Raw genomic sequence first — 26887 nt, 5'->3', positions numbered from 1 at the left:
TTTTAGTGAAATCTGATGTGATATAATACAAAAATGGACAGATTAATCAAAATTTCACACGTCACACTGCAGGAAAATGAAGAGCTGTGAGCCAGTCGTGTGTATCGAGATGATGTGAGCTGGTTTTTGTGCCAGAAAAGTGAAAAAAAGCTTTATTATTTGACATCTTGAGAGAGAGTTCGTGCTGAATTAAGATGCAGAAACCAGGAGTCACACCCCAAAGTGCTGCACCCCCACCTGTGGTTGCAGGATGGCTTCAGGATTATGTTAATCCAACGTTTCCACATTAGGAAATTTAAAAAATTCAATAGTTAAATGCCTAAAAAAGGAAGCCATGCGCACCTTAAATTAAGCATACAAAGCTCAAAAGGAAAAAAATGTGCAAATGTTGCCTCATCCCGTATTATTCTCCATGTCCACATTTTAAATAGATACATCGCAGCCTGTTCAGAACTCAGTGACCTGAAATCGTGGCTCTTATCTGCGGTTCAGGATTGCAAAACGGTTTAAAAACCAGAGTAATTACAGCTATTGACCAGCACCAGATGCTGGAACCTTTTAATTTTCCAGGACACGGTACAGGAACCCACCTCGTGTCTGTTGCAAACACGAAACAGGATGGCAGAGAGGACAGAGACCCAGCTCTGCCGGGATCCCTGATTGGTCAAGGTCTCGTTCCAAACCCACCGAACCAAACACGGGCTGTTAATGAGCGGAGCTAAAGTCAACACTGTGGCTGCAGAGCTTAATCGATTCATCTCACAAAGACAGAACTCCAATATAACACGTCCTTTCATGATTGCTGTAATAAAATTCCCATCTTCCTATAAACTAAAGGACAATTCCTATCCCTGTGGATGGATCAGTTAGGAAAACAACACAACACGGTTCATGTTCAGATGTGGACAGTAAAACGCGTCTCCCGTCGTCACGCTGATGGCGGCGATGTGATTTCCCATCTGCTGCGCGACATCTTTCTGTAAATTATGTCCAATTCAAGAGCACCGTCGGCCGGGCCCCGCTGAGGCTGTTAGTGTCTGATTATGCGTCCCGCTTCCTCCATTAGCGGTTTATCACTTCCACGGGCTGGTAGGGTCGTTGCTAAAGCACCGCGTGGGACACTGACTGTGGGGACGGACCCTGAACGCATCACAGTACACCGGCCACGCGGAAGGGACGAGGGATCAGCTGACACTCTGCGTCCAACAAGTGACTGCAGCATCCATCCATCCATCCATCCATCCATCCATCCATCCATCCATCCACCCATCCATCCATCCATCCATCCATCCATCCATCATCCATCCATCCATCCATCCATCAAATCACCCATCCATCCATCTACCCATCCATCATCCATCCATCCATCCATCCATCCATCCATCCATCCATCCATCCATCCATCCATCCACCCACCATCCATCCATCCATCCACCATCCATCCATCCATCCATCAAATCACACATCCATCCATTCATCCATCCATCCACCATCCATCAATCCATCAAATCACACATCCATCCATCCATCCATCCATCAAATCACACATCCATCCATTCATCCATCCATCCACCATCCATCCATCCATCCATCCATCCATCCATCCATCCATCCATCCATCCATCATCCATCCATCCATCAATCACCCATCCATCCATCACCCACCCATCAACGTTTAACAACCAGGGATGTTGTGTCCACCCTCCAGCCGTCGGAGAAGCCGTCTTTCTGCCGTTCGGGGGTCACATCAGGTCAGAGTTGGCCCTGACGTGAACTCGGGACGTGAACTCAGGACACCAAACAAACCAAAACAGACAACTGGATTCACACCTACAGGCATCTGAGAGATGCGTGTGGGGAGGAACCAGGCGAGGCACGCAAACGTTCACATCGTTCACATCACGCAGACGCAGCCTCCTGCTTTTTGTCATGGAAACCTGGTGATGGATCAATCCGGCTCATAGGTTACGTGCACGTACTACTCAGGATGGATGCTTTACTGCCATCATCCTGTATGGCTCCTCTTCCTCTCCTAGCTGACATTTTGAATCTGTTTTGATTAATCCCTGTATAAAATGTCATAAATATTCATGACCTGGAGATTTCTATTAACTCTGCTGATCTCTGGAGGGTTTGTTCAGAGCCTCCAGCTGACTGTTGGTGATTGTTTGCTGTTTGCGAGGCCTTTGGCTCCTAAATGCATCACCAGCAGGCAAACAAATCCCTTGTGGCTTGGCGTAGTCCACAATTTCCCTGATAGATTTCAGTTTATTGCTGAATGACCTCATTAAATTCGACTGTAATTATTTGCGAGGTAAATTACTGTTTTCCATTTGAATGCAATTCACACTGGTGCTTCCGTTTATAAGAGCAACAATTTCGGGGCTGTTGGGAGTGACAAAACTACAGGCGGCACTGTGTCATTGACACAAGGAACTTTCTCTGTCCACTAATCTTATTTATAGAAATAATCAGGATAATCAACAACATGAAACTGATTCAACACCAGATAAGACAGAGTGAAAGCAGGACCGATTCCAAAAAGGCTGCAGCTTTCAGGAAGAGTCAATAAAATGTGGTGATGCCTTCTCATACACAGTGGTGTCAAGGGTAAAACATTCTGAGGGGACGTGACTTCACTTCACTGACGCTGATTCCAGGAAACAGAAATGTTGGTTGATTCCCTGGAAAACCGCTTGATCTGAAATGTGGAAAACAAGCAGCCGGTTACCAGCTCATAAATACCTTATAAAGTTGTCATTTTACTAAATGACAAATAAATAAATTTGCAGTCAGTGACGCGAGGTTAAATCAGCATTAATGAACATGCAAATTAGAGGCCAAAATGTTTAATGAAGGCTGACGTTAAATGAGTTCTCAGCGCAGACCTGACCAAACAAGAGCTCAGAAACAGCGTTAACGAGGCAGAACTCAAGTAGAGAAGAGGAAGTAAGAGAAGAGGAAGTAAGAAGCTGTGAGTGTTTGATCGTGTAAGAATGCTGACTGGTTATCTTGATGTCTCCATCGGGGTTTAGCAACCTCGAGTGGTGAGAGACAGCAGGAGCCAAGGCCGCGGCGTCAATGCCAGCCCCTGATCTCATCTGTTCGAGCTTCCTTTTGCCTGAACGAATGACAGACGCTTCTGCCCCCACTGGGTCGGAGGGTTATTTGCCCTCCTGCTTTCACCCTTTCACCCACCCTTAATGGAGCTCCACAGCTAGGGGATGTCTTGCTCAATTCTTGTGTCGTTGTAAGCAATAATCACATATACATAGTACCACATCCTGCCTCCTGTTAATAGCTGAGATTATAATAACTGAATAAACACATTGTTGCACGTGGATCCATCCTGCACTTCATATCGGGGGCTTTAGAGAGGCCGTCACGCCATTTTAATTGTGCAGGTTAGAGAACGATGCGTTTGTCCGGCCTGTCACAGCAGCAAACGGCCAGAGCTGTTACCTCCGAAAGGGTTGACGAGAAGCTGCACGTTCGCTGCCTAAATTATCATGCTTCAGCAGAGGCCACACAGATTCGACACAATGGAGCGGGATTCGTGCCGGGACACATTGGCCAGGCCCCGGGAAGCAAAGCAAAACCAAACCTTATAGATAAGATATGCATTGCACATAAAATGCAAACTGTACTGACCGTGCTGTTCATGAAATGAGAGGAGGGTTGGCATTTTGTCCAGAATTTCCCCAAAAGTTGAGAACATATTGTCCGGCCTCTTTTTCAGACACGGTCTGGCAGGTGTGCGAGGCTCTTCTAGCATGCAGAGCCTGAGCATTCCAGCTGAAACAAGAGGCCTGAGACCTCATCAGACGTGCATCAGCTCCACCGGGGAGCAGATTTGCTTCATGTGGATTTAAAAGCAAAGTAAGTCAGCACAAAACAGACAACAGCTGGTTTGTCAGCATATGCTTCTCTTGTTAAAGGTTGTCAAGGCAACAGGCCTCTTTCTGATAGATGACATTTCTGATGGTTCCTGTCTTGGACGGTGACGTTCAGACTGAGCCGATGAAGCTATGACGTAGTTTAATAAAATGTCCTCGCGTCAGACAGATTTGGAGCTTTAGTGAAAGAGGATGGAAAGGAACAGAAATCAAACCAGCCCCTTCTTCCCCTCTGCTGCTCACAGATGAAAACATGGCCTCTTGCGTGGTGGGGTCAGGTGACCGCTCACCATTTGTTTGCCCTCGTCTTGTTGGAGGCTGTCCCTTTTGAAGGGTCGGTCCAAAGGCCGCCGGAGAAGATGGAAGACCCAACGTACGCGTTGCGTGCTGTTCCTTGCACCTCGGCGGTGATGCACACGGCGGCATGTGCGCCAGCATGTCTCAGTGTTTACTGAGAGAGGGGGAGCGGCTGTTGCAAAGGCCCACACCTCTTCGCTTCTGTCTGCAATGTGGAACGGAAGTAGTGAACAAACTGATTACCAGCAGGAGCCATTACCGATCCTGCAGCCGCATCGCTAACCACAGCCAAGAAAATGAGCCTTCGGGCAGGCCGATGCAAAGACAGTCGCTATAATAAAGATGTTTTAAGGCACCCCTGACATCAATGCATTTAGAGCAGCTTCACTTTCCTTCAGATGGTTCCTTCACTTAGGAATTACCTTTGTTGTTTGAAACTTTTGCTAAATTTAAACAGAGCGCAGTAAAAATCATAAATCCTCTTCTGTTCTAAATGAACTGGTTTGGAATCTTAGAGTTATGGCCACAATGCTGGTTTACCAGAAGTTGTCGTTAGCGGCTGTTAAAGGGGTCGTCATGTCCTGGTTGTCATGTTTCACGATTGTGAAACTTTCTGTGGAGGATCCCAGGACAGCGTGGTAGGCAGCAGTAACCAATGTCTTTTTTCTTTGTGAAACTGATAAAAACTGGCCAAAACATGAACAATACTGTCTTCAAACGAGTCCCTTAATCTTTAGGTGTAGATGGACGGCTGAATCCTGTCCTGAGGAGCTGGCTCTCCTGTGTTGGGCCCTGCATCTGTGGCACAGCTGTTCAGCTACATCTGTACATTCTTAGCTGCTCTGGACAGCGTTAACCTCGTGACTCTGTTGGTGGTGGGTGCTCTGTCCTTTGGGAGGACCAGTCTCTGTCTGAATGTGTTTTTCCAGGAGTAAAATGAATGGAGATGTTTTGTTTGCTGAAAATCCTTCTGAGTTCCAGAGGAAGCTAGTTGGGTTTCACTTCTTACGCAACCTTGCTGTCCAACAACATTGTTTCAAAACTGATGGCACCATGTGAGGCTGCAGAGACAACTTTTAAACTAGGATCGCAACAATAAGACCCTTCTTTATGATTTATATTCTATTATTATTCAAATATTTGGAGCTAAATCTCATGTTACACGTAATTAATATGATCAAGGCCATTAAAATGATTGAAGAAGCATATATATATATATATATATATATATATATATATATATATATATATAAATCAAGTACAGAAAATGATTTTTCTGTCTCAATTACAAAGTGGTGAGATAAAGCATGGATTTCTGTATGGAATTGTGCCCAGATATTATGGGAAAACTCAGAGAGGAAACATGAAAAACCCGAGAGATGCATGCATGACTGAGGTCCGATAATCATCTTGACTTTGGAAGAAAGAGTTTAATTCAATAAATAAATATATTTAGAATCAAAAGATGATTCACTGTAGTGTGATTATGTGTGGGAACAGCAGGGAATATAAACAGAGCCATTAAATCACACCAGACATTAACCACCAAGAATGTCCATTAAAAACAGACTGTTTCATGTGGTTTTCTGCTCATGTCTGTTGGGAAATTTGTCCAGTCTCATCGGAGCCACCTGGAAGTCCCAGTCTTGTTGGCAGGGAGGAGTGAAATACTGTACATTTAAATTGGAGTCAGTCGGTGTCTGAGAGATGAGGATGAGCAGCATTTAAGCGATGAAGACTATAATGAGAACACTGGCAAGTGGAGATAGAGTGGGTCACGTGACTTCGACTTCAGGAAGAAACACTTTAAAACAAATTTCCATCCACTGTTCCATTCGCTTTGTGTAAATATTATTTTATCTGTGGGAGGTTTTTCTTTGTTCTATTTTTTCCTTTCATTTTTCCACACATGATAAAAGGGTGTCCATGTGAGAAAGAACTGGACTCCGAAGTGAGTCGGATTCTAAGGAAAGAGGGTTTGACAACCTTTGGCACATGTCGATTTTGGAAGCGGAGGGACCGATTCACCCACGAAAGCCGTCACCGTGCACGGACCAATTTACGCGTCGGGCGCGCTGCTCCGCGTCTTGGACTGAAATCATTTAAAGTAGCGGACACAACCTCAGCGCCGGTGTGGGCAAAGGACCTGTGAAACAGTGTTCCTGGTGCCCCAGACGGTGCCCGAATCCTCCTGCGGGGAACTGCTCCGGCTCTCCTCTCCTCTCCGCTGAGCGCACGCTCGTCCGGCGTCCGCCAACATGCCTCCGGGTCTACCTTCCTCTAAAGCCCTCTACATCGTGATGGAGGTGGTGATCGCGCTGTTGTCCGTGGTGGGCAACGTGATGGTGGTGTGGGCTGTGCGCATTAACCGCTCTCTGCGAGACACCACGTTTTGTTTCATCGTCTCCCTGGCCTTGGCTGACATTGCGGTCGGAGCACTCGTTATCCCGCTCGCCATCACTATCAGCATCGGACTCCAGACGCACTTCTACAGTTGCCTGCTGGTCGCCTGCACGGTGCTGGTCCTCACGCAAAGTTCTATCCTGGCGCTGCTGGCCATCGCCTTTGACCGCTACCTGAGAGTCAAAATACCCATGAGGTAGGCGTAAAAGAGATTTATATATATTTTTATTTTAAAATGTCATGCCTCTGTGTCTTCAAGCTGCTTGGGCCGAGGGAAGCCGCCAGCGCGGACGGTGCTGTGTCATGTTCAGGTTTTATTCCAGCTCCCATCGCAGATTTTTGGGATAAATGTGGGGGCAGACGGTTCCAGCGTGTCTGTAATAGCCTTGGAGTAGCGTCCCTTAGGAGGATTAAACTGGCCTGTTTTTGCTTTGATTAAAAAGTTACATTTTGGATAAGATGGCCACGGAGGACTATGCACGCTGCCATCAGAGCTTTGGACCAATAAAACTAAAAAAAGGCACAAAATATCATCGACTATCCCGCATGGAACTACAGAAAATTGAAAGATTAAACTAAATTAGCTGTAGATGGAGTAATTCTCTGCCAGGTTGGCGATTGATAGATTAATTGCAGGACTGTGTTGATGCTCAGCAGAGTAAAAAACTTCATGTCCTTAAGAGATCTTGATTCACATCTTTGATGTCCACGTCTCTGAGTGGGCGTCAGCGTTGCAGCTTTCAGAGAATTTCACATCTGTGGCGACAGGCTCGGTTTCAGTGCCCTGCAGAAGAAACCTGTGAAGTTGCTCATCAAGCCTTTAATTTCCTTCCTCCTCTGATCTGATTTGCTGATAACTAACTTCGTGACATCCTCAATGACGACCTTCACCCCCGTCCTTTTGCCTTCACCCCTCATTTTAGGAGCAATGCAAGCTTCTACTCTAAATCGCCTCATTTAACAGCGGGTCGCGAGGATGCATGACTGGTCAATGGGCTCATGGCGGCTGGTGGACGGATTGCGTAATTTCTTAAACTGTTGCACGTGGAATCATGTGCACCCACTTTTGTGAGCCGGAGAGGCTATTTAGAGATATCTGAATTTGGGTCCAAGTCTTATTTATCTCTCTGCTGCAGGTTTTCTCGCTCAGTTCCAGGAGAGGGTTGAACTTGGACCAAATTCTGATCTGCTTATTCTGTATCAGGTCAGGCGGTATTGTTGTCGGGGGGGGGGGGGGGGGGGTGTTGCATCATCAGCTGAAATATTTGCCCATCTTACTGGGAATTTAGCGGAATGCGTTGTTTCTTTTGCAAAGCGATGAGTCGGAAAAGGGAATTTAGACACCGGAAAGACGGGACAGCTCCTTCTCTATGACTGGGTCAGCTCTTCCTCACACACTAAAGCTGGTTTAGGGCAGAGCTGCACTGTCAGGGTTTTTGTGGGGGATGTTTGAGCAAAGGCTGGTGTGTCTGAGCACCTGAAGACTGAAGAAGATCCATTTTGCTCTCTTTTGTTGCTGCAGCTACAAGCGAGTGGTGACGCCGCGGCGGGCTGGCCTGGCCGTGCTCTTCTGCTGGCTGGTGTCCATCGTCGTGGGGCTCATGCCCATGCTGGGGTGGAACAACCTGCAGAGCCTCCGCGACAACGGCTCCCTGGTCACCGAAGACCTGTTGGTGACCTGTGCGTTTGAGACGGTCATCAGCATGGACTACATGGTCTACTTCAACTTCTTCGGCTGGGTGCTGCCCCCCCTGCTCCTCATGCTGGCCATCTACATTGAGATCTTCTACATGATCCACAAGCAGCTCAATAGGAAGGTGTGTATGTGTTTTGAGGGGTTATCTATCATGGGATCAGTCAGCCTAGATTTCTGATGCACAATTTCTGGAGGGTTTATTTCTAGGCTCAGGGTTCAAACTGGTCTGATGTTCTTGTCGTCTAGGTAACAGATAGCCACATAGACCCCAGACGTTACTACGGCAAGGAGCTGAAGCTCGCCAAATCCCTGGCCCTGGTCCTCTTCCTCTTCGCGATCAGCTGGCTCCCGCTTCACATCCTCAACTGCATCACCCTTTTCTGCCCCACCTGCGAGAACTCCGAGGTCATCATGTACACCGCGATCATCCTCACGCACGGCAACTCGGCCGTCAACCCCATCGTTTACGCTTTCCGTATCAAGAAATTCCATACGGCCTTCCGGAAAATCTGGAAACTGTACGTGCTCTGTCAGGATCCGGCTGCTCGGCTCCCTCAGCGAGGCAGCCAGAGGGGACGGAGTAATGACACGAGGCTGCGGCAGAACTACGACGATGACGATCTGTGACCCACGGCCATTAATTAGACTGTTGTGGAACTTTGGAGCTTCTCTCCACCGGCGGGCAGAATGCAACGGACGTTGCTTTCAGGCTCAAAGGATTTCCAGGCGAAAACTGTCTGAACGGCATCAAAGGACGTCGGGAAAGATAAGAGAGGAGTAAATTCTACTGTGGACTAGAACAAATGAGCGGGGAGGCGGGAGAACCACCCTGAAACAGACTTTGATTCAATGGGACTGATGAGCTCTCCCCTAATGCACACTAATGGTATGGAATTACAGCAAAAGGGGCTTCTCATCTGTTCCTAAACCAGCCTGCTGAGCTTGAATTTGTGATCATCTCATCATCTTTGGTCTGAGCTGAACTTGCTGACATTTTTTCATGTTAATGGTCTTAATTACAATGTTCTATATCTATATAATTATTCTCCTCAAGCAGAGAAAGTGTGTGAGGGGCGACTGAGCGGGCCGACGACGCTGCGTTCCTGCTTCATGACGTCTTCAGCTGACAGTATTTAATGACTTTATGGACGTCCATTTTAATGGCGTGTGCTTAATAATGGCTTTTAGAACCAGTGACTTGAACAGGGGCTTTATTAAAGGGGAACAGACTCGCCATCCTGTCCCTCAGCAGGAAACAAACAAGGAAACAAGGAAACAAACAGGCAGCAAAAGAAGCTGTTCTCTTGTTCTTAGCGGTGAGGTTTGCTCCCAGTTTTCACACAGGCAGATGTGGAGCATGTTTTCAGTTTTGGGTGATGGACCCGAGACCTTCTGTGACCCACACCAGTCGGCCCGACCACAGCCAGTGCCCCTTGATGTGAATACATTTCCATATCAGGTACATATTTGCGCTTCCTCTGGCTCCATCCGCTTTTTGTTTTTCACGTTTTCTGCCTGGACAGCGGCGACGCGGCGTCATCGCGTCTGTCAGTGGCGTTGCCCTTTGGCGTGACACCTGAGATGATAAGTTTGGGCTGCAAACACACGGATGAAGCAAAGCTAATGTACAAACATTACCTCACTGTGCACACAGCTCTGTTACACACCCACACACACACCCTCTGATAGCTGCATCTCATTAGTGCTTTTAAATGATAGATCAAGTCTGGAAAGGGAGCGATGCTAATGGTGTGAGGTCGGCGCTCCCTAAAATCCCCTCCGCTGTTTGTCTGCGTGGAGGTGCCCCCCCCCCCTCCCCCGCGGTGCGAGGTGGTTTTTACGAGGGAGGCAGGAGGAGAGGGCATCCGAGGAACTCATCAAAGGTTTATATCTGCACGGAGGCCAGCGTGGAGGCCGCCCCGATGCTCTCTCCATCCCATAAAGAGACCTGTCATGTGACCCCTGTTAATGTGTCCGAACCTGCTCCGGGACAACTCGTCCAGTCTGCACATATCCTGTATGTACGTCCTCCTGCGTGTTCGGTGTTTTAATCCCGCATTTACAATAAGGTTGAGTCAATGATGCTATTTTTGAAGCTGTTATATAGGGATGCAACATATGAGCTAATTACATTACTCATATGTTGCATTTCAACTGACTCTGATGAAGTGATGTTTTTAAATTGTTTTTAGAAAAGTTTGATTATAGTTTATTATCCACTGAATTGTTTGTTTGTTTTTTGTTACTGATGAAACACTGTGCGTTTTAAAAAAAATATAGTGGCTTTAAACTTAATCTGTTTACCTGACCGGTGCAATATTCTTGAATGTAAATTAACAATCTAGAATCTAGATGGTGTTGATGTTACTCTGTGCCAGCTGCTGAAGGTTCTGCAGTTGTTGGTGATACCACGCACCCCCCCTTTTTTTTCCAGTTTTAGCAGTGTTGAAACAGCCGCCTAATCCCGGATGAATGTGCAGAGAAAACTCATGTGCCTGGAATCTTTCCCATTATTGTGGAAAAATAAAGACTCTTTCATCATTGCTGCAAAGAAATGGATGCTAAGGTTGACGGATGGTGACGTTAAACCTGGATTTAATGTGGTTATAACATTTCTCATGTGTAATTTTCCTCCTGTAGGAAAAACTTGATTTATAATAATTTGTAATCAACTGAGCCCGAGGTTCATTCAAGCAAACTGTTTGGACTAGATTGTACTTGTAAAGTGTTCCAGTCGTATAAATGGGTTTCGGTTTTCAAAGGCCTGGAGTGCATTTGCTGAAAATACTCCTTTAAAATGGACAACAGCCCTCTGCTCTTTCTCAGGTCTGCAAGCAGAAAAGCCTCGAAGTTTCGCCTGCTAACCGCCCCCATATGTGCACATTTTTCACAGATGCCGCAGATCGGTGCCGTCGCTGTGCAAGCTGCGGTCTGGAAAATTTGCAAGGGCACAATTTTAGAACAATGTGCATTGGTGTCCGTTTATTTTTAACTTGAAGAGGATGGCTCGAACATTTACAATCACCCTTTGAGCTTCCTCAGAGGCGAAAACCTCCAGTCAGACGATTCTTACGTGGTTGTGTGAACTGTAGCTGCAGGTTCTGTAATAACAGCTACAAAGAATCTGAGAAAAATCTATTAAACTATTTAAATCACATATTCTAAGTCTGCTTTTTTTAAATACCGCATATTACTCGTGGTCTGTCGTGCTTTGCGTGTTGTATACTGCCACCTAGCGACCGTGAGCGGTCAATGCCTGATTTCTGAAACATCAGGAAAGAGGCTGAATTATTTAAAGCTAATAAACCCTTTTCTTGGCAGAAAAAGAGAGCCTCTACTCTTATTCCAGTACTACAAAAGCTCAGAAATGACAGTAGACACATGCTTCATTTCAGTGTCATGTTTCATTGGAATGATTTCCTGATAAATTACAAACATTCCACAGGTTGAGAAATGCTATAAAATATTTAAAATTATTTAGTGCTTTGTTGTTGCTGTGTTGTTCCCATACATGCGTCTAAACCCACACGCATTTCATTGCTGTAAACGTCAAAGCTAAATTCACCAAATTACAATCAGCATATTACCCATTTACATAAAAGTTAAAAAGACATAAAATAAGCTGCAGTCACCTCAATGGCTTGATTTAAATGATGCACTGTTCCTGTGAGGACAATGAATTGGGATGTGATTCCTTGCAGTGATATGCTGGATCCTATATACATAACAAGTAAAAAAATAAAATAATTAAGCCCACGATCATGATACAGAACAGAAATTCCTGAAAGCTTCCCTTGAGATTCAAATTTTTGGATTAAGAGTGAAAGCAGTTAGTGGTGTCCAAACCCAGCTCAGTCACAGCAGCAGAACGGTTTTATCCACTTTACGGTTTCATCATGCTGCCATTTCAACTTGTGCAACAGGAAGGTTTTTGGCGAAACTAAAACTCAAATGTTGCTGCTAATATTAAAGAAAGAGATTTAATGCACCACAGATGTGTGATAACACAGGAAAGGCTACAACCCCCTCACGGCTCCACCAGCTCATCGAATGATGTGACAGCTGACGTCGGCTGTTCTTAAATGCTTATTCTCCCCTGAAAGAAAACAGTACAAATATTACAGTTTGGACAAACCTGAACGTTAACATGCAGAGTAACGTGTATGAATGCAGCACGCAGAGGCAGTTTTGTTTAAATGTGGATTTTCTTCAGTGTGTACGTCAACAATAGGCAGTGACATTAATGTAAAGTATCTGTCACTGCTGCAGAATGGAAACTCGGTGATAATTCATTTGATACGTACATTTACAGCCTAAAACTCGACCTGAAAAACTATGTGCTGAAGCTTAATGTCATAAATCACCTCGAAATTTTATCTAGGAGTCTCCAATGACTTCTTTAATGGGTGCGTTTATTTTGTTTTTATGGAAGTTGGAGGGTTTCCTCACCAGTTTTGTAAGATTAACAGCTCAGTCAGGGGACACAAAGAATGTGAAATGGAAGTGAAAGCAAGTTGACTGGGGTGTGGTTTCTTGTAAAAAGAGTAATTAAAGAAAGCCCTACCCATCCTCCCTGTTGAGTGATCCAGCCACCAAGGTTCCTGGTTATGAAGGCATTCATGGTGTCAAAAACTTGAGCCCTGAGATCTGGGCATGACTTCGCCACCAATCTGCCCAATGCCACCGAGGTCTTGAGCAGCTGTAGTTCTGGACTCACATCTGGAGAGTGAGGGACCCCGGACTGACACACGGCCTTCACGGTGTGGCTAAATGCTGCTTCTATGGCCTGAAGAGAGAAGGAACATGAGGATGCAGCTAATCCACCACTGTGGAATTCATATACATTTATCATAGTTGATATAAAAGTGCATCCCGACCACATGGACAATTCTCTACTCTATCTGATATAAACAGGCCAAAGGAATTGTTATCAACAAACCTAATTTATGCCCCTTGCAGACATTTGTCAGGAAGTAATAAATTTAAAGGAAAAGTCATGATGAGTGCAGAGCCCGATGGGGAAAACTTACTCCATGTGCTGCTTCCTTCTTAAACTCATTCACAGCTGCTCTGAAAGCGATATCGTCGTTCAGGGAATCAGCTATACTTCGTAATTTCCCAGCTATCTGAGCAGCATCAAAATTATCTGAAACAAACAAAGCGAGAATGAATAATTCGGCAGAGAATCGTTGGAGATTCAAGATCAGTCACCTAAAATTAACAGTATAAGAATCAATTAATTGGACAAAGACGACACCAACAATGCGACCTTCAGAGCTGAGATCTAAAGTAGATGACCTTCGAGCTTTTAGACTTTGGGTGCGTTACTAAAATACGGTAAGTTATGCTGACGCGGGACGCTGTAGCCTGAGGACGCCGTCACACACCGATCAATATAAAAATCGAACTCACCATCACTTCCGGTTGGACCGTCTGTTTCCAAATATGTCATTGAACATGGGCTGCATGAATCAACGTCCTCGTCCTCCAGTAAATATTTAATTATTTCATTGGTCTGCCATTCCACTGCTTTTTGATTTGGAGCCATCGCTGCTAAACGTCATAGCAGGAAACGGTGACAAACTTCCGGCCTCAACCGGAACCGGCTGCATCTTTCAAAATAAAATGTAAATTACGTCATTTTGGGGTTGAAGTTGAAGTCTAAACACAGAAATGCATCTGGTGTTTTATGGACACAATATCTATTTTTATTGCTTCCCTGCATTTAAACCTGATTGACCCATCTCAAATCTCTGAAGGGGGAAAAATATCCCAAAAGGTTATTATTTAGTCTCCAGAAGATGGCGACCTTGGTCTATCGATGATAAACGCTGCCCCACCCTGGCGCGTTGTTTTCCCCGTCGCGTCTGCATCGTTCACATTTCAAGTTGCATCAGTATTCTTGTCTGTTATGTGTTTCTACCTGCACAGGCTGTTAACGCTGCAACCTGAGGACAATAAAATAATTGCGCTCATTTTGATATCAGCGATCTACATGACTACATATTCCCAACAGTATCTTTTTTCAGTTGTGTAAAAAAAAGTAAAAACTTACAAATTATGCAAGCTAGTTGCGAACTTAACTTGGGTCTTTAAGTTCATTTTTTCTATAGATGTATTTCTGTCAACAAGAGCGACATTTATGTCTATTTCTGTCTTTAATGGTTTATAAGCTATTCTGCCTGTAAGGGACAGAAAGTTGTGGCGTTGTTACCTGACTTTTGTCACCATAAAATGAAACTGGTGGTGTCCGACCAAGCTGTGCTGCCGGCCTCCATCTTCTCTGGGCGACATTACAAAAGGAAATCTGTGGCTTTTCAATTAAATGAGCAGAAACGGAGGAAAGAGGCTTTCAACGCCTGCCTTCTTTTGAGCCTCCTCTTGAAAAACATCACTGGATACCTGTTGTTTCCCCTTTACATAACAGCTTCTCGTCACATCACTGTGGATTATTCTACTTTTTTCACCTTTTTGCTGACGTCACTGTATAAGGTTCTCTTTTAAAATGTACTCCTGCACCAAGTCTACATACCTGCTGCTATTTGTAGCAGGCATGTATGACCCTAACCCTAACTCAACATTCATTTCTCTTCATTTCAACATCAGAAAAGCACCTAACCCTTTACCTGCATTATGTGCGGTCTGCTGACTGTCCTGCTGAGTCCACCTGCAGAAACATCTCAGCCTGTAAAAGGTTCATATGCCATAAAATATCCCTCCTTGTCGCATCCTCCTGATTGTGAAATGTGTCCTTGCTTTTTTTTTCACAGCCTGCTTTCATGCCACTAAACATCTTTTTGTTTCACTGGCGAACGTTGAGAATCATGGATAGATTGTGAAACAGCGAGTTGACCTACAGTTCTGAGTTCTTCTTTAAAGCTCCTCCTGAAACTTCCCTTTGGCTTTACACTCCAGGCAGAGCCAACGTAAACACAATGCTGCTGTGGAATCACCTCTGTGCTGTGGTTATTTAATGGTTTCTGTCTTTTCACAGTTATTAGCTTCTGCTCTTCTCATGATAAATTAGCTGTCAGTAGATTTTGGACCTCAGCACTGACGTCTCCATATGTGGGCATTCTATAGTGGCAGTACATATTTGTCTCAGTGCTGCTGTTGCTGCTGCTGCTGCTGCCTTAATGCATTCATTATGGTGCCTGGTAGTGGACCTTCTCTGCTGTTTATTACTCTAATGAGCCATAAATATGCATGTCGGGCTATTATGAAATATGGGAGGGATGTTATTGACCCACAGGATGCTAACTTTGTGTTCCGATACACTTTATTAAGTTTATTGTTGACTTTTCTGCAGTCAGCTATTTGTTAGGGCTTCCAGGGTGACGTCGTTGCTGCAGCATTGACCCGCCTGGCTTCGGTGTTTAGATAACCGTGAGTGAAGCTCAGCTGGGTTTATGAAGTTTAATTTATTTCAAGAAATGCTAGATCTACACACGAGAGCGCAGAGGAGAAATATCGTCCTCCCCTGTCGGTGCTGAGTCAGCCCGAGGAAGCAGGTGTTCTCAGAAGGTTTCCACAAGCCTCTCTGGGATGAAGATGAGCTTTTGTTCACACGGTAACAGAATGTTCCCATAAGTGGATAAACAGACGTCTTTGCTGCACCAGGACTCTTTGAACCCAAGCCCCACTCCGGAGCATCAAAACCTTCTGGCTCCACTCTTCTGACCCCACTCCTGTATGTCATGACACACTTGTTCTCAGAATTCATTAGTAGATGATTTCCTAATATTTGTCGGGGGGGCATTCGCTGTGGAGCTGAGGCATGAGGGCATGCTGGGAATGATTCGAAACCCCTACTGTACCTACTTGTACGTAGGTTTAAGTCACCAAACAACCCTTTAAAATCAATTTCCCCCATGTTCTGCATCATTACTCAATAAATGAGCTTATTTTGGCTACTCACTACCTCCACTGTGTAGAGTGGAATGAAAGACTCAGCATACAACTCAATAAGTATCAATATTAGCTTCACTAGCTATTGAAAATATGCAGTCTCGTATTCCAGCACTCTCAGCTGGGTTTAAAGAGAACCATGATTTTACATTCCCGATGTGGGAGAAGGCGAAAGAAGAGTTTTGAATAAAATTGCCAATAACTGACCTCTGCAGCGCTATGACAACACGTCCCATTTGGCTTTAGATTCAGGATGTCCGCAGCAGCGGCTGTGCAGTTCCTGAATTATTGAGCACAGTTTTTCTGCACCCGCTCTAAGTCACATCTTTGTTCTGACACAGATCTCCTGTGGCCTCAAAGTTTTGACCTGCAAGATAATCAGAAGGAAATCCAGGAATATCCTTGAATGTCAAATGCTCTGCCTGGTCTTTGGTTCAGATCAGAGCTGAGTAATTGGGAATGATACCAGTATTACCATTACAGTTCTACCAATATATGGATTTGAGGTGTTAATGAATGTACATAGGAACCGTGTGTTCCCTCACAGGTACGCTAGTTATCAGGACTGGTAGACCAAATAAGAGAAGGTTTAAGGTTTACAAGAAGAAAGCTACAGACCCATTTTTGGTGCAAGTGACCTTTCAAAATGGCACATCAAAGCAAGTTTTCTTATTAGCTGGCTGCACCTGCCATCCCGCTGAATCAGAAGAATGTCAAAATCAGGCGAGGTTTGCCCAAACTCTCAGCCCTATTTGGGTCATGAGAGGAATATTCCAGCCAAAGGTCAGCAGCTCATCCTTTATTCTGCAAAGATAAACACAGAAGCTATATTTTTATTTCCATTTTACATCCAAAACTCTGAAATGTGAGTTGTGCCTGATGAATATTTGGTGGTTGCACACGCCCACCAGGATTTAAGGTCACCTCTGGAGAGAAGAGCAGTCTCAGAACTCTTCGTTTGACACCAGTTTGCCAGAGACCTGAACTGCTCTCACAAATGGTTCTATTTTGACCATTTACAGACACAAGGAAGTTAATGATGGTAATGATGTGTGATTATTGAGGCGGGTCTCACAGTACAGGACTTAAATGGACTCACGCACAAAGTGAGAATTTCAAACCTTTTTCCACCTTATTGGTACAAATGCCCAAAAACCACGTTACCATGGTAACGGGCATTTCAACACTGCTGGTACTTGCATAAGAAACCACATGAAATCTAGAAGATTCAACCTATTATAGGTTAGTAACATCTATCAAATCAGGCTATGTCTGGGTTGATTTAAATCCCGTAAGAACGCGGTTATGAAAGTAGTTAATGAGGAAACGCACAAGCGTTATCTCTGGTGCAAGAGTGTTTTTATTAACTGCTGGCTCAGTCGCGTTGCTCTGGGCTCGATTTTGCAGAGCTGCTGGTTTTGTGTCTCCAGCGACCAAGTCACACAACCGCTTGGCAGCAGTCGGTCAGTTGTGAGCGTCCCAGCTGTGCCCAGCTGTGTCTCTCATTATCTCCTCATTCCTGTCGGTGCATCAGCACGGAAACAGAGATGCGGTGGGAGGTTTTAAACTCGCCTCAAGTCCCATAGAAGGAAACCGACGTTTAATTGGAGGGTGTGCGAGTGTTGTGACCTATTCCAGCCCCTTCATCATGGGCAGGAGACACAAGCGTCTGGGTCCCGACTGAAAGGCTGTGAGGTTACACAAGTTCTGAGAAACCCTCCAAATTCTCAGATGGAGCTGCTGTGTAGGACACAATATTTTGTAATTGACTTTTACGGTTTACTGTTTTCTGCTGAAGAACATGCTGCAGGTTCACAATGGAAGGTCGCTGTGAGCTCCGTCTGCCTTTGTAAGGCTTCGCTGTGCAACACTGAAGGCAACGTGAGCTACACGCACAAGTATAGAAGAGCTGCTTGGAGGAAGGAGGAGGTTTTACACTGATAGGTGGAAATGAGAGGCTTCCTCCTTAGTTTTCTTCTGGAATTTAATAAAATGACCTCATTTCTATATATGATTTTGTCATTTTAAACAAACTTTGACAAAGGGTGAGGGTTAGGGTTCATGAAATGAAACATGTTTTCTCAAGAATGGAGATTTGGCTCCAATCATGTCAACTGTGCACTTGAAGAGTTTTTCCTTGACAAGTCCCTCTCTTAGAGAATGTGTCCTAGAACAAAAACCTTGGGCTTGAAAACCTTTGTAAAATAAGTCATTTTAATCACTTTTCAGTTAAGGCAATCCAATACAAAGCATTTCACATGCCATCATATGACAACAATCATGTTCAAGGAAAAGAAAAGTCAAGAAAATCATGCAAATTGGAAAACAAAGAAATAATTATGAAAGTGGGCAGAAATAATTGGATAAATCAACTGTAACATGCTACAGCTTCAAGCACTGTCCAAAGGAGAAATGTTTGTAGAACCAGGCACAAGAAAGAGCGAACGGACCACAGAGCTGACGGCCACGTTTGCCACCGACATGCATGGAATCTGCTTGGGTTCCTATTTTACAGGGTTCAGGTGGAGAATCCACATAATGAGCCAGAGGAACTGAATAAATGTGATGGGCGGAAAAGAGGGACAAACGCTGGAATCCGTAAACTGTTTTTTGCCCTCGTTCTCTGATGCACATCTCACACTGACAAGAAAACTAAATAATTAACTTATTATCCCTCCTCTAAATAAATCCACCCACATGTTTTTCGGGGATGAACAAAAAGCAGTCAACAGGAAGGAGAACGTGTTAATAAGGCATTATTTTTGCTACATTTGAGCAGCACATTTTCTGCTCGGTTGAATTCGTCTGCATCACCTTGTGTTTTAAAGCAAAGGACACCTTTTACATCTTGTTGTTGTCACTGTAGCATCGTTTATATGTCTGCATGATGATGCACCACAAAGGACAAGAAGATTAATACAGGAAGAAAAGAACAATTATCGGAGATGAATGTGTCTGCGATTTAACGCTAACACCGAGAACAGTTTCGCAGCTCAGCTTAGGTTAGGCTGCAGTGGTGCACTGGTTCCTCCTCTCCACTAGGTGGCGGGTTTGTAAGATGCTCTTTTGTAACCTGAGCCGCGTTTCGGTCCGGTGTGACTTTTGTAACCCTGCTTTTTTCCCTTTTCTTTTTTTTTCAAATAAAATTCCAACTCCCTAAAATGATGTTTTTTTAAAAAGGTGAAAATATCAGATTTAAACTCAACATTCACACATGATAAAGTTTTTTTCTGATGCGTTGTGGATCTAGTGACACTGCAATGCAAATCATTCTATTGATGTGTAATTCTTATTGCTGTCTTATACTTCTTGTCGCTTGGCTCTTAAATCGGTGTGGCGTTTCCTCCCATTTTGTGTATTTGTTTTACTCGGGTTGTGACCTGCTCTCTCTGTTGTTCACAAGCACTGAGTGAAATTAAATCTCCTGGAGGTTTTCACATTCCATCAGGTGGTCTCAAGGTGGCAAAGGTGCAGAAGTAATGTGTGAACAGCTGGACCGTGGACACAGGCGTGATGCTGCAGGTTGGCAATGATCTGACAGGCAGCTTATGAAATCAGGTTAAAACAAAAGGCAAACAAATAGATCATCATTCATAATGTGTAACTGTTGCTATCTGCTAACTGTAAATGAGGTATAATTCAACATGTGCCCTTTTGCTGCACATCTACAATAATTGAATTTTCTTAGGACCCAACAATAATAAATCTGACCTTGTCTTCACTGGGACACATGCAGACATGCTTGTTTGGAATATCGATCAGGTTATAGGCCGATCACTTAGGTTTGAGATATGAAAATATTCATAAATCTTGCTTATCTTCATATTTAATACATTTCCATTTTTACTTTATAGCTCAACAAAAAGGTTCCCACCGTGTGACAGAGGCGCTTGTGACAAGTTCAGTGAGATTTCACTCCCTAGTGTTGACAATAGCACATTGAAGTTTAAATATGGATAAATACAGTGGATTGTTAAAGACAAAACTGTGTGTTTCAAGGAACCGTAGGGGGGAAAAAATGCTACAGTCAATTTGCAAAAGCCTGAGTTCCGTTCAGTGTATAATTATACTACTACAGCTTGTTTTTTAGTTTAAATGTGATGACTTCGGTGGCAGTGAGAGAGTCAGAAGCTGTAGGCACATTTCTCCTGGTGCACTAACAGGACTTCTTACAGCTGCTGCACTTCTGGCAGATGTTTGTCCGTTTGTTTGCGTTAGAAGAGGGGATCTGTGGGATCTGTGGGAATCTGATTCGCTGCCGCAGATGGTAAAAGGCCACAAAAACAAACAGGACGAGCAGAAAAGCGTCCTCGTTTTCCTGTGGTTTGGGCAGATTGCTAATGCCTTTGCACCCCGGCGAAATACTTAATTGACGTAATGGACATTAATCCTAAGACTCCCGAGGCCACTTGTGAGCCCGCTGCTGCAGGACGGCTGCAATCGCCTTGAAGAGGGAACAAGCTGTAAAACGGAATCTTCGGGAAGCGCCACGGCTGCGGTTTCACTGACTCACACGGCGTCCAACTCCATGACAGCGGAGGTTATGAAGCCGCCGATGCGTGGCCACCGGGGGCTTTGAGATGTGCAGCACCGGCCTCTGGACACCGCAGCTGGTGCATGAGAACGCCGCCTTTCCTCTGTGACGTTCATTTGAGTCAGCGTGTGTTATCTTTTGTCAATATTGCTCATGCTCCATTATACATATAATATACTTTATATAATCATGCAATGTCCCCTGTCATTGTGCCAGTGAAGCACCAGAAATGAGGTAACATTTCTGCCAAATAATATTATTACAGGATATAGAATATACTCAGTTGGATCTTTGTGTGTGAGTCCCTGTCGCTTCCTGACGCTTCTTGTGTAGATAAAACATTCTTCGTGCATCCAAATCAAGTCCTGCAACTGAGATGGTGGAAAGGTTCTCATCTTTATAAATACATGGCTTTTTAAAGTGTCTATATTTTAATGTTCAGTTTGGTATTTTGCATATCTGCAAGTATAATAATGAACTCATTGATATTCCTGCTGTGCCCTGCTGAGGTCTCCTCTCTGACTGACAACAAGCCTGGGTCAGTAAGTTGCAGACATGTAATAACGACCAAGACGTATGAATTAATCCGCCCTCTCCTCAGCTGACAGCTCTCAAAATCACCCAAAGTGATTCGCCTGTTTTTGTTTTAAAAATGTAATCTCTCCCCTGTAGAAAGGATATTTTGTGCTTTTTTGTCACGTCGTCTTGTGCAGTTGATTCAAACTAAAAGCTAATAATGGTGTCAAAACTGATACATCCATGCCACATTAGATAATAAATATACTGGGATGTCGGGCTTTATATTCTCAAACGACATGCTCGTTTACACATTTAGTAACAAAGAAGTAAATAAACTCAACACCTCCGAATATGAAAAGTCATGTTTTACGGGTTAAACGGTGGTCCTCTATCACACCCTGGCAGTAGTCTCAAATATAAAAACTAATTCTAGGAGGGGAAGGGTGTCAGAAAATATCACTGGGAAGAGGCCACAACGAGGACCGACGAGCGAGCTCGGGTCAATCTTCACGTGTCCTGATATACTTAGAGAAACAATCACAGACAGGCACAAGTTTGAACCACAACACGACCTCATTGAACCGACCTGCTGCCAAATCAGACGTCAAACAGTCAACTGCCGAGTAGCGTCGAGTAAAAGGCTGTCACCCACCAGTCCTGGGACGGTTTGCAGCCTCTCTTCGGGAGAAAACCGACAAATCAACACAATGAAAATAGAAAAAACAATAAAATACTGCTCCGAGTGCTGCTGGAGGACACGGGTGTAAAATCCGACCACTTCCTGGTGCGTCGGCTCCCATTTGTACCAGAGACACAAGAGGCAGAGAGTTCCCGCAGGGCTCTGCGGCAGCTGCACGCTGTTAGTCCTCAGTCAAACACCGACAGGACAGCCTCAGATCTGTGTGTGATGGTGTGTGTGTCCCGGGGGTGTGTAGGGAGGGGGCGCCGGGTTGGGTTTGATCCCCCTGCTTTTCATGTACGAGATGAACTGGTCGGGGATCTCCGCTAGCACGTCTTTAGCCAGCCGGGCCATGCTCAACACGTGGTTGCCTGTTCTGTCCATGTAATCTCTGAACGGAACAAACTGAGGACAAAGAAGGGAAAACATGAGCGTATTTATGCACAGACAGCATCCACACAGTCGGGAACATATGGTCTGTTCTCGGGAAGAGAGGAGGAATCCGCAGAGCCACTCTAGTCAATATTTCCCAGCTACGGCAAGCTTAAAGACACCGATCCGTCACTAATCCTCTCGCTGTTCTCTCAGGAGCGACTGGAATGAAACCAGCCTCAATAAAAAGATCGCGTTTGATCTTTGTCATTAGAGGCGAGGTGGATTCCGAAATGTTTTAGAAAAGTGGTGCAATGACGAGATTCGTCCGGAGCAGTGTGAGAAAGAAGAGTCTCACCTGAACTATGTCTCTCTCTGCGAGCTTCCCCCTGGATGAGATCCTGATGTCGTCCCCGTCCAGCTCCACCATGGCTGGAAGACACAAGATCACAAAAACTCACTGACGCACAATAAAACGTAGGCAAACCTCTCATGACATGTCATCGTTGTTTCATTTTAGGAGCTGCCCCGTGTGTGTGTGTGTGTGTGTGTGTGTGTGTGTGTGTGTGGTTGTACAGCTTTGCAACAGTAATCTTTTTTATTAAAAAAACACATCTAATCCTCTAATTGTTCCTTCATTGCAGCCTTTGTGTAATTTATAATCATGCGCTCTAAATACAGAAGCCCTGTGTTTAACCTCAGCACTTTCCTCTGTATTTGTGTTGGAGTCCACCTACGCCTTTTCTCTCCCCACTGACTCAAACATTTGCAGTCATTATTTTTCCGAGTTGGTGCCAGAGGCGCGCTTATGTGTCTGTCTGAAAGATGAAGAACTTCACTGTACCGTCAAACTCAGCCTGACCTACTCCGACTATGATGATGGACATGGGCAGCTTGGCGGCCTGCAGGGAGACAAACAACACACAAATAAAAGGCTAAAAGAGGAAAACACTCTTTTTTTCAATTAGCTAAATAACTTTGAAGAAGGCACAGAGAGGAAGAAATAAGGTGTGAGGAGCCAGAGGGCTCTGCTTGCTTCCCTTCTGATATCTCATGACCCATGAGTCCATTTCCTCTTGTCTGGATTCTCCATGGCTCTTATCTTGGCATGGCAATATGTGTGACCATTGCATGCTGGCTATCAGGCGGGGGAGCAGAGATTAAGCTCACTGCTTACAGCGGACACATAGATAACGTGCAAAAATGGGCCACATCCTCACAGCCCAAGTTGTTCCGCGGCATATCCTCCCCCCCACAAAGAAAAATAAAGCAATCAAATGGATGCCATTCCTGTCTGGGTCATTCCGTGATTATTCGGCACAATAAAAACTAAACAACGATGTGTTTATGAATCCTTGCAAACTTGATAAGGTGGAAGCTGTCAGCTGGGAGAGGCAGGAGAGGGAGGCGGAGCCGGCTTCCATCACCACGGCGACCATCCTCAGGCAGCCCTCCCAACCACTCCCGAGCTACACCGCGGGTCACACGGGCGTCCCGAACGTTTAGATGAGGAGTGAACACCAAACTGTCAAGTTGATGAGTCCGTAAAATCACTTGCTTTTGCTCCAGAACCAAAGAAAATATTTGGATAACCTGACCTACGCTACAGCCAGGCGGGCTGTGAAAGTTTGATTGGATGGTGATTTAGGGAGTTTCTGCTCTGGGAGCTTAGGCCCACAATACATAGCAGCTGATCTGCCTGTATGGGAGCAGATTTGACAAACTACTACACTGAGAGAAACCTTGATTTCCTCACTCACACAGGAATAACTGGAGCTCCCTGCTGCCCTTTAGAAAGAGTTCAGGTTCACTCCGATGTTTGTTTTAGATCCTTCCGGCACACGCAGCCACCAATATAAGCTTCCAATATAACTGGAATCCAACCAACGGTGGAATATTACTGGATGGAAGACACGTAATGCTTTGCGATCTCCAGCAGTGGCACGAAGTCGGAGTCAAGCAAAAGTTATTATCTCGGTATTCTGGAGTGATGCTTCTATTTCAAATCTGCTTTTTTTAAATTACAAAAAGAGGAACAGAGGAACATCTGTGGGTACGCTCACAGATGAAGCCAAAACAGTACATTTATTATGCAGGTGATAAAATTCCATCAGCCCAAACAGCTGCCTTGTGAGTTCAGTGTCAGAACTTGTTCGACAAATGCGTTTCTCTCTTATTTCGCTCATTAAAGTGTTAATGCATAATTCACGAGCCACCTCAAGCTAAAGTCAGATGTGCTTTTTATAAAATGGAAGATTTTTTTGCATTCTGAACTCTGAAATTCTTTTTCCACATTACCCACATGCACTCTCAGTTAATATTAAACAGGGTGATGGGAACCAGCCCGATAGCAGACAACTTCCAAGAGTTTTAATCTTTTGAACAAGAAAAATCTGTTGTGGCAAATCAGGTAACCTCTTCTTCCACAAAGATGAGAGCACATAGTTGACACCAGCTCAAATACAGCACTTCAATATGTTTATCAACACACACACACACACACGCACACACACATGCACGCACGCAGATATGTGCACTTAGCCAGAGACAGAAGCACCCGTCAGAACATCAGATGCCACCTAAAATAACTTGGCAACCCACCCTGCCCCACTTTTGCCATCCTTCTGTCACACTCACAGACATTTCAGATCCATTTTATAAGACAACAAAACAGTCAGCAAACACTCCGCTTCAGCTGCGGGCTCTATGGACTCCACTCACATCAGCGAAAGGAGGCGCAAAGCGATGGCAATGAAATTTAAATGGACTTAAAACCATCGTGGAACACACTGCTGGACTTTTCCATGAATTTTCCATGTGTTTCCATGAGTTTTCCATGTATTTCCTGTGACACGAAGCAATTCAACAACATAAGCAAATGGTTTGGAAAGCATAAATCCAGAATGATCATTCTAACCTCAACTCTTAAACCATGTTTTTAAACAGTCTTTCGAAGTTGTGAGGATCAGGCAAAATGTCCCCACTTTCCAAAATTGTCCTCAGTTCACAGTTAGAATGAGGATTGTTGGTACTCAATATGTAATGAATGTGAGAAAACACACACACACACACACACACTGGATATAGGATAACAGTCAACTTTAGCTTTGCTCGAACTCTTTTGGATTTAGTGGCCCATCAGGCTGAGGAGAACAACCATGCAGAGTTTTTACCGAGCTGAACCTGTAATGTTTGCTGTCGGTGTCTACGGTTCAGTAAACAACTCACAGGATCTAAATAACCACAAGCTGCCTCATGTCTGAAGCAGACAAAGATTCCCAGTAAGAGGAAGAGAAGATAAACCATCAGAACCTGTCATCAACAACGTTAATCCTGCCTCAGGATCGGTTCCACTTCATTTGGATCCCGTCTTTGCCGGCTGCTGTCGATGAGTCACAGAACCAGACAGATTGTGCAGCCCTGATGTTGACTGGTTCAGCCTTCATTACAAAAGTGTGGACAGATACACAGACAACACCTCATTTGCAGAGGAGTTCCAAACTCCAGACGTGAAGCAGCGGCTCATCCCGGGTTAATTGGTTCTGCTGATCTGGAGTCTGTGGTGACTGTGATGAGTCCCTTCGATACAGAGATGGAGCACGATGTACCGATAGGTAACGAGAAGGAGAGGAGAAGGCCAACGGAGCCGATGCGGCGGACCAATTTCTTATAGGCTAACAATGGAAACAAAGAACGCCGCGTGTGTGGGGGGATCAATCCAAAGAGATGGGGTCTCTACGGCAGAGAGGAACCAAGGATGCAGCGGAGGAACCCTGCAGTCACGAGCAGAGGAGGGGACAGGGAATGATTGACAGGTGGGTTTCAGGAGCGTCGGCGTCCGTTATGTCTACTAAAGCTCTTTGGTTCCATCACGCGCGATTGAAGTGCACGTAGGCACGCCGACTTCTCCCCCCTCTCTTTTTTGAACGATAAAGCATAAAATCAGCAGCGCATCCTCCCTTCCCTGGGGAGGGTGGGGAGGGAGGGAAGGGGGAGGGTGGGTAGTAAAAATGGAAAGCAGTGGAAGCAGCAAGCATCAGCAGGCGTCAGTGTGAAGGCGGTGAGATAGAGCAGCAGGCAAGATCTTAAAAGGAAGGTGTGGCTGTTCTAATGTTTGGAGTAACAGTCGCAAATTCCCTTTAAATCCAGTCTGCTGGGTGTTCTGTGCCTGCAGCCGGCCGGGGGACGGGGGACGGGGGGTCCAGTAAAGGAGGGGCAGAAGCTGAGGCCACCTGCCATTTGATGCAGTGAGAAAGACAGACGGTGCTGGGAACAATGCAGAAACGCAGGTGCACACTCACAAACCCATGTTTACTGGGGGGGGAGGGGGTATGTTGTTTCTTTGTGTGTGGTCATACTCTCGTCCTTACGTTCACGATGGCCTCTTTGGTCTGAGCCATGTCAGAAATGACGCCGTCTGTGATGATGAGGAGCACGAAGTACTGGGAGCCGTCCTGCACCGCCGCCGCATACCTGCAGACTCACAAGAGGAATCAAACTCACAAAGTTGGAAAAGCAAATACTCACTGAGCAAAACTAGAGAAAGCAGCTTCCAGCTCAATTTACATATCATTGCATTCACC

The 26887-nt window shown here is 45.0% G+C and overlaps 3 protein-coding genes across 4 annotated transcripts in view; 1 reads left to right on the top strand and 2 right to left on the bottom strand.

The window, feature by feature from the left end:
- Nucleotides 1-5609: 5609 nt before the first annotated feature.
- Nucleotides 5610-10018, top strand: LOC101080153 (adenosine receptor A1-like). Its single transcript, XM_003973635.3, has 3 exons — nucleotides 5610-6792; nucleotides 8119-8413; nucleotides 8539-10018. The coding sequence occupies exons 1-3, from the start codon at nucleotides 6452-6454 to the stop codon at nucleotides 8917-8919; spliced, it is 1017 nt and encodes a 338-aa protein (XP_003973684.1). The 5' UTR covers nucleotides 5610-6451; the 3' UTR covers nucleotides 8920-10018.
- Nucleotides 10019-11677: 1659 nt separating this feature from the next.
- Nucleotides 11678-13881, bottom strand: LOC115246963 (uncharacterized). The gene is made up of 4 exons (XM_029827057.1): nucleotides 13705-13881; nucleotides 13323-13438; nucleotides 12857-13078; nucleotides 11678-12388 (listed from the first exon to the last, which is right to left on the bottom strand). The coding sequence occupies exons 1-4, from the start codon at nucleotides 13838-13840 to the stop codon at nucleotides 12371-12373; spliced, it is 492 nt and encodes a 163-aa protein (XP_029682917.1). The 5' UTR covers nucleotides 13841-13881; the 3' UTR covers nucleotides 11678-12370.
- Nucleotides 13882-18392: 4511 nt separating this feature from the next.
- The window catches only part of cpne5b (copine Vb), a 58961-nt gene continuing 50466 nt past the window's right edge, over nucleotides 18393-26887 (bottom strand). For both annotated transcript variants that reach the window (XM_029827056.1, XM_003973608.2), the window contains 4 exons: nucleotides 26675-26777; nucleotides 23149-23206; nucleotides 22663-22736; nucleotides 18393-22337 (listed from right to left, as the gene is read on the bottom strand). In XM_029827056.1, coding sequence (XP_029682916.1) covers nucleotides 22146-22337; nucleotides 22663-22736; nucleotides 23149-23206; nucleotides 26675-26777 — 427 coding nt within the window. In that variant the 3' untranslated portion in view covers nucleotides 18393-22145. The remainder of the gene's footprint in view (nucleotides 22338-22662; nucleotides 22737-23148; nucleotides 23207-26674; nucleotides 26778-26887) is intronic.

This window comes from Takifugu rubripes, chromosome 19, assembly GCF_901000725.2.
Source record: "Takifugu rubripes chromosome 19, fTakRub1.2, whole genome shotgun sequence".
NCBI classification, from domain to species: Eukaryota; Metazoa; Chordata; class Actinopteri; order Tetraodontiformes; family Tetraodontidae; genus Takifugu; species Takifugu rubripes.
This window is presented reverse-complemented; position numbering and strand designations above follow the sequence as displayed.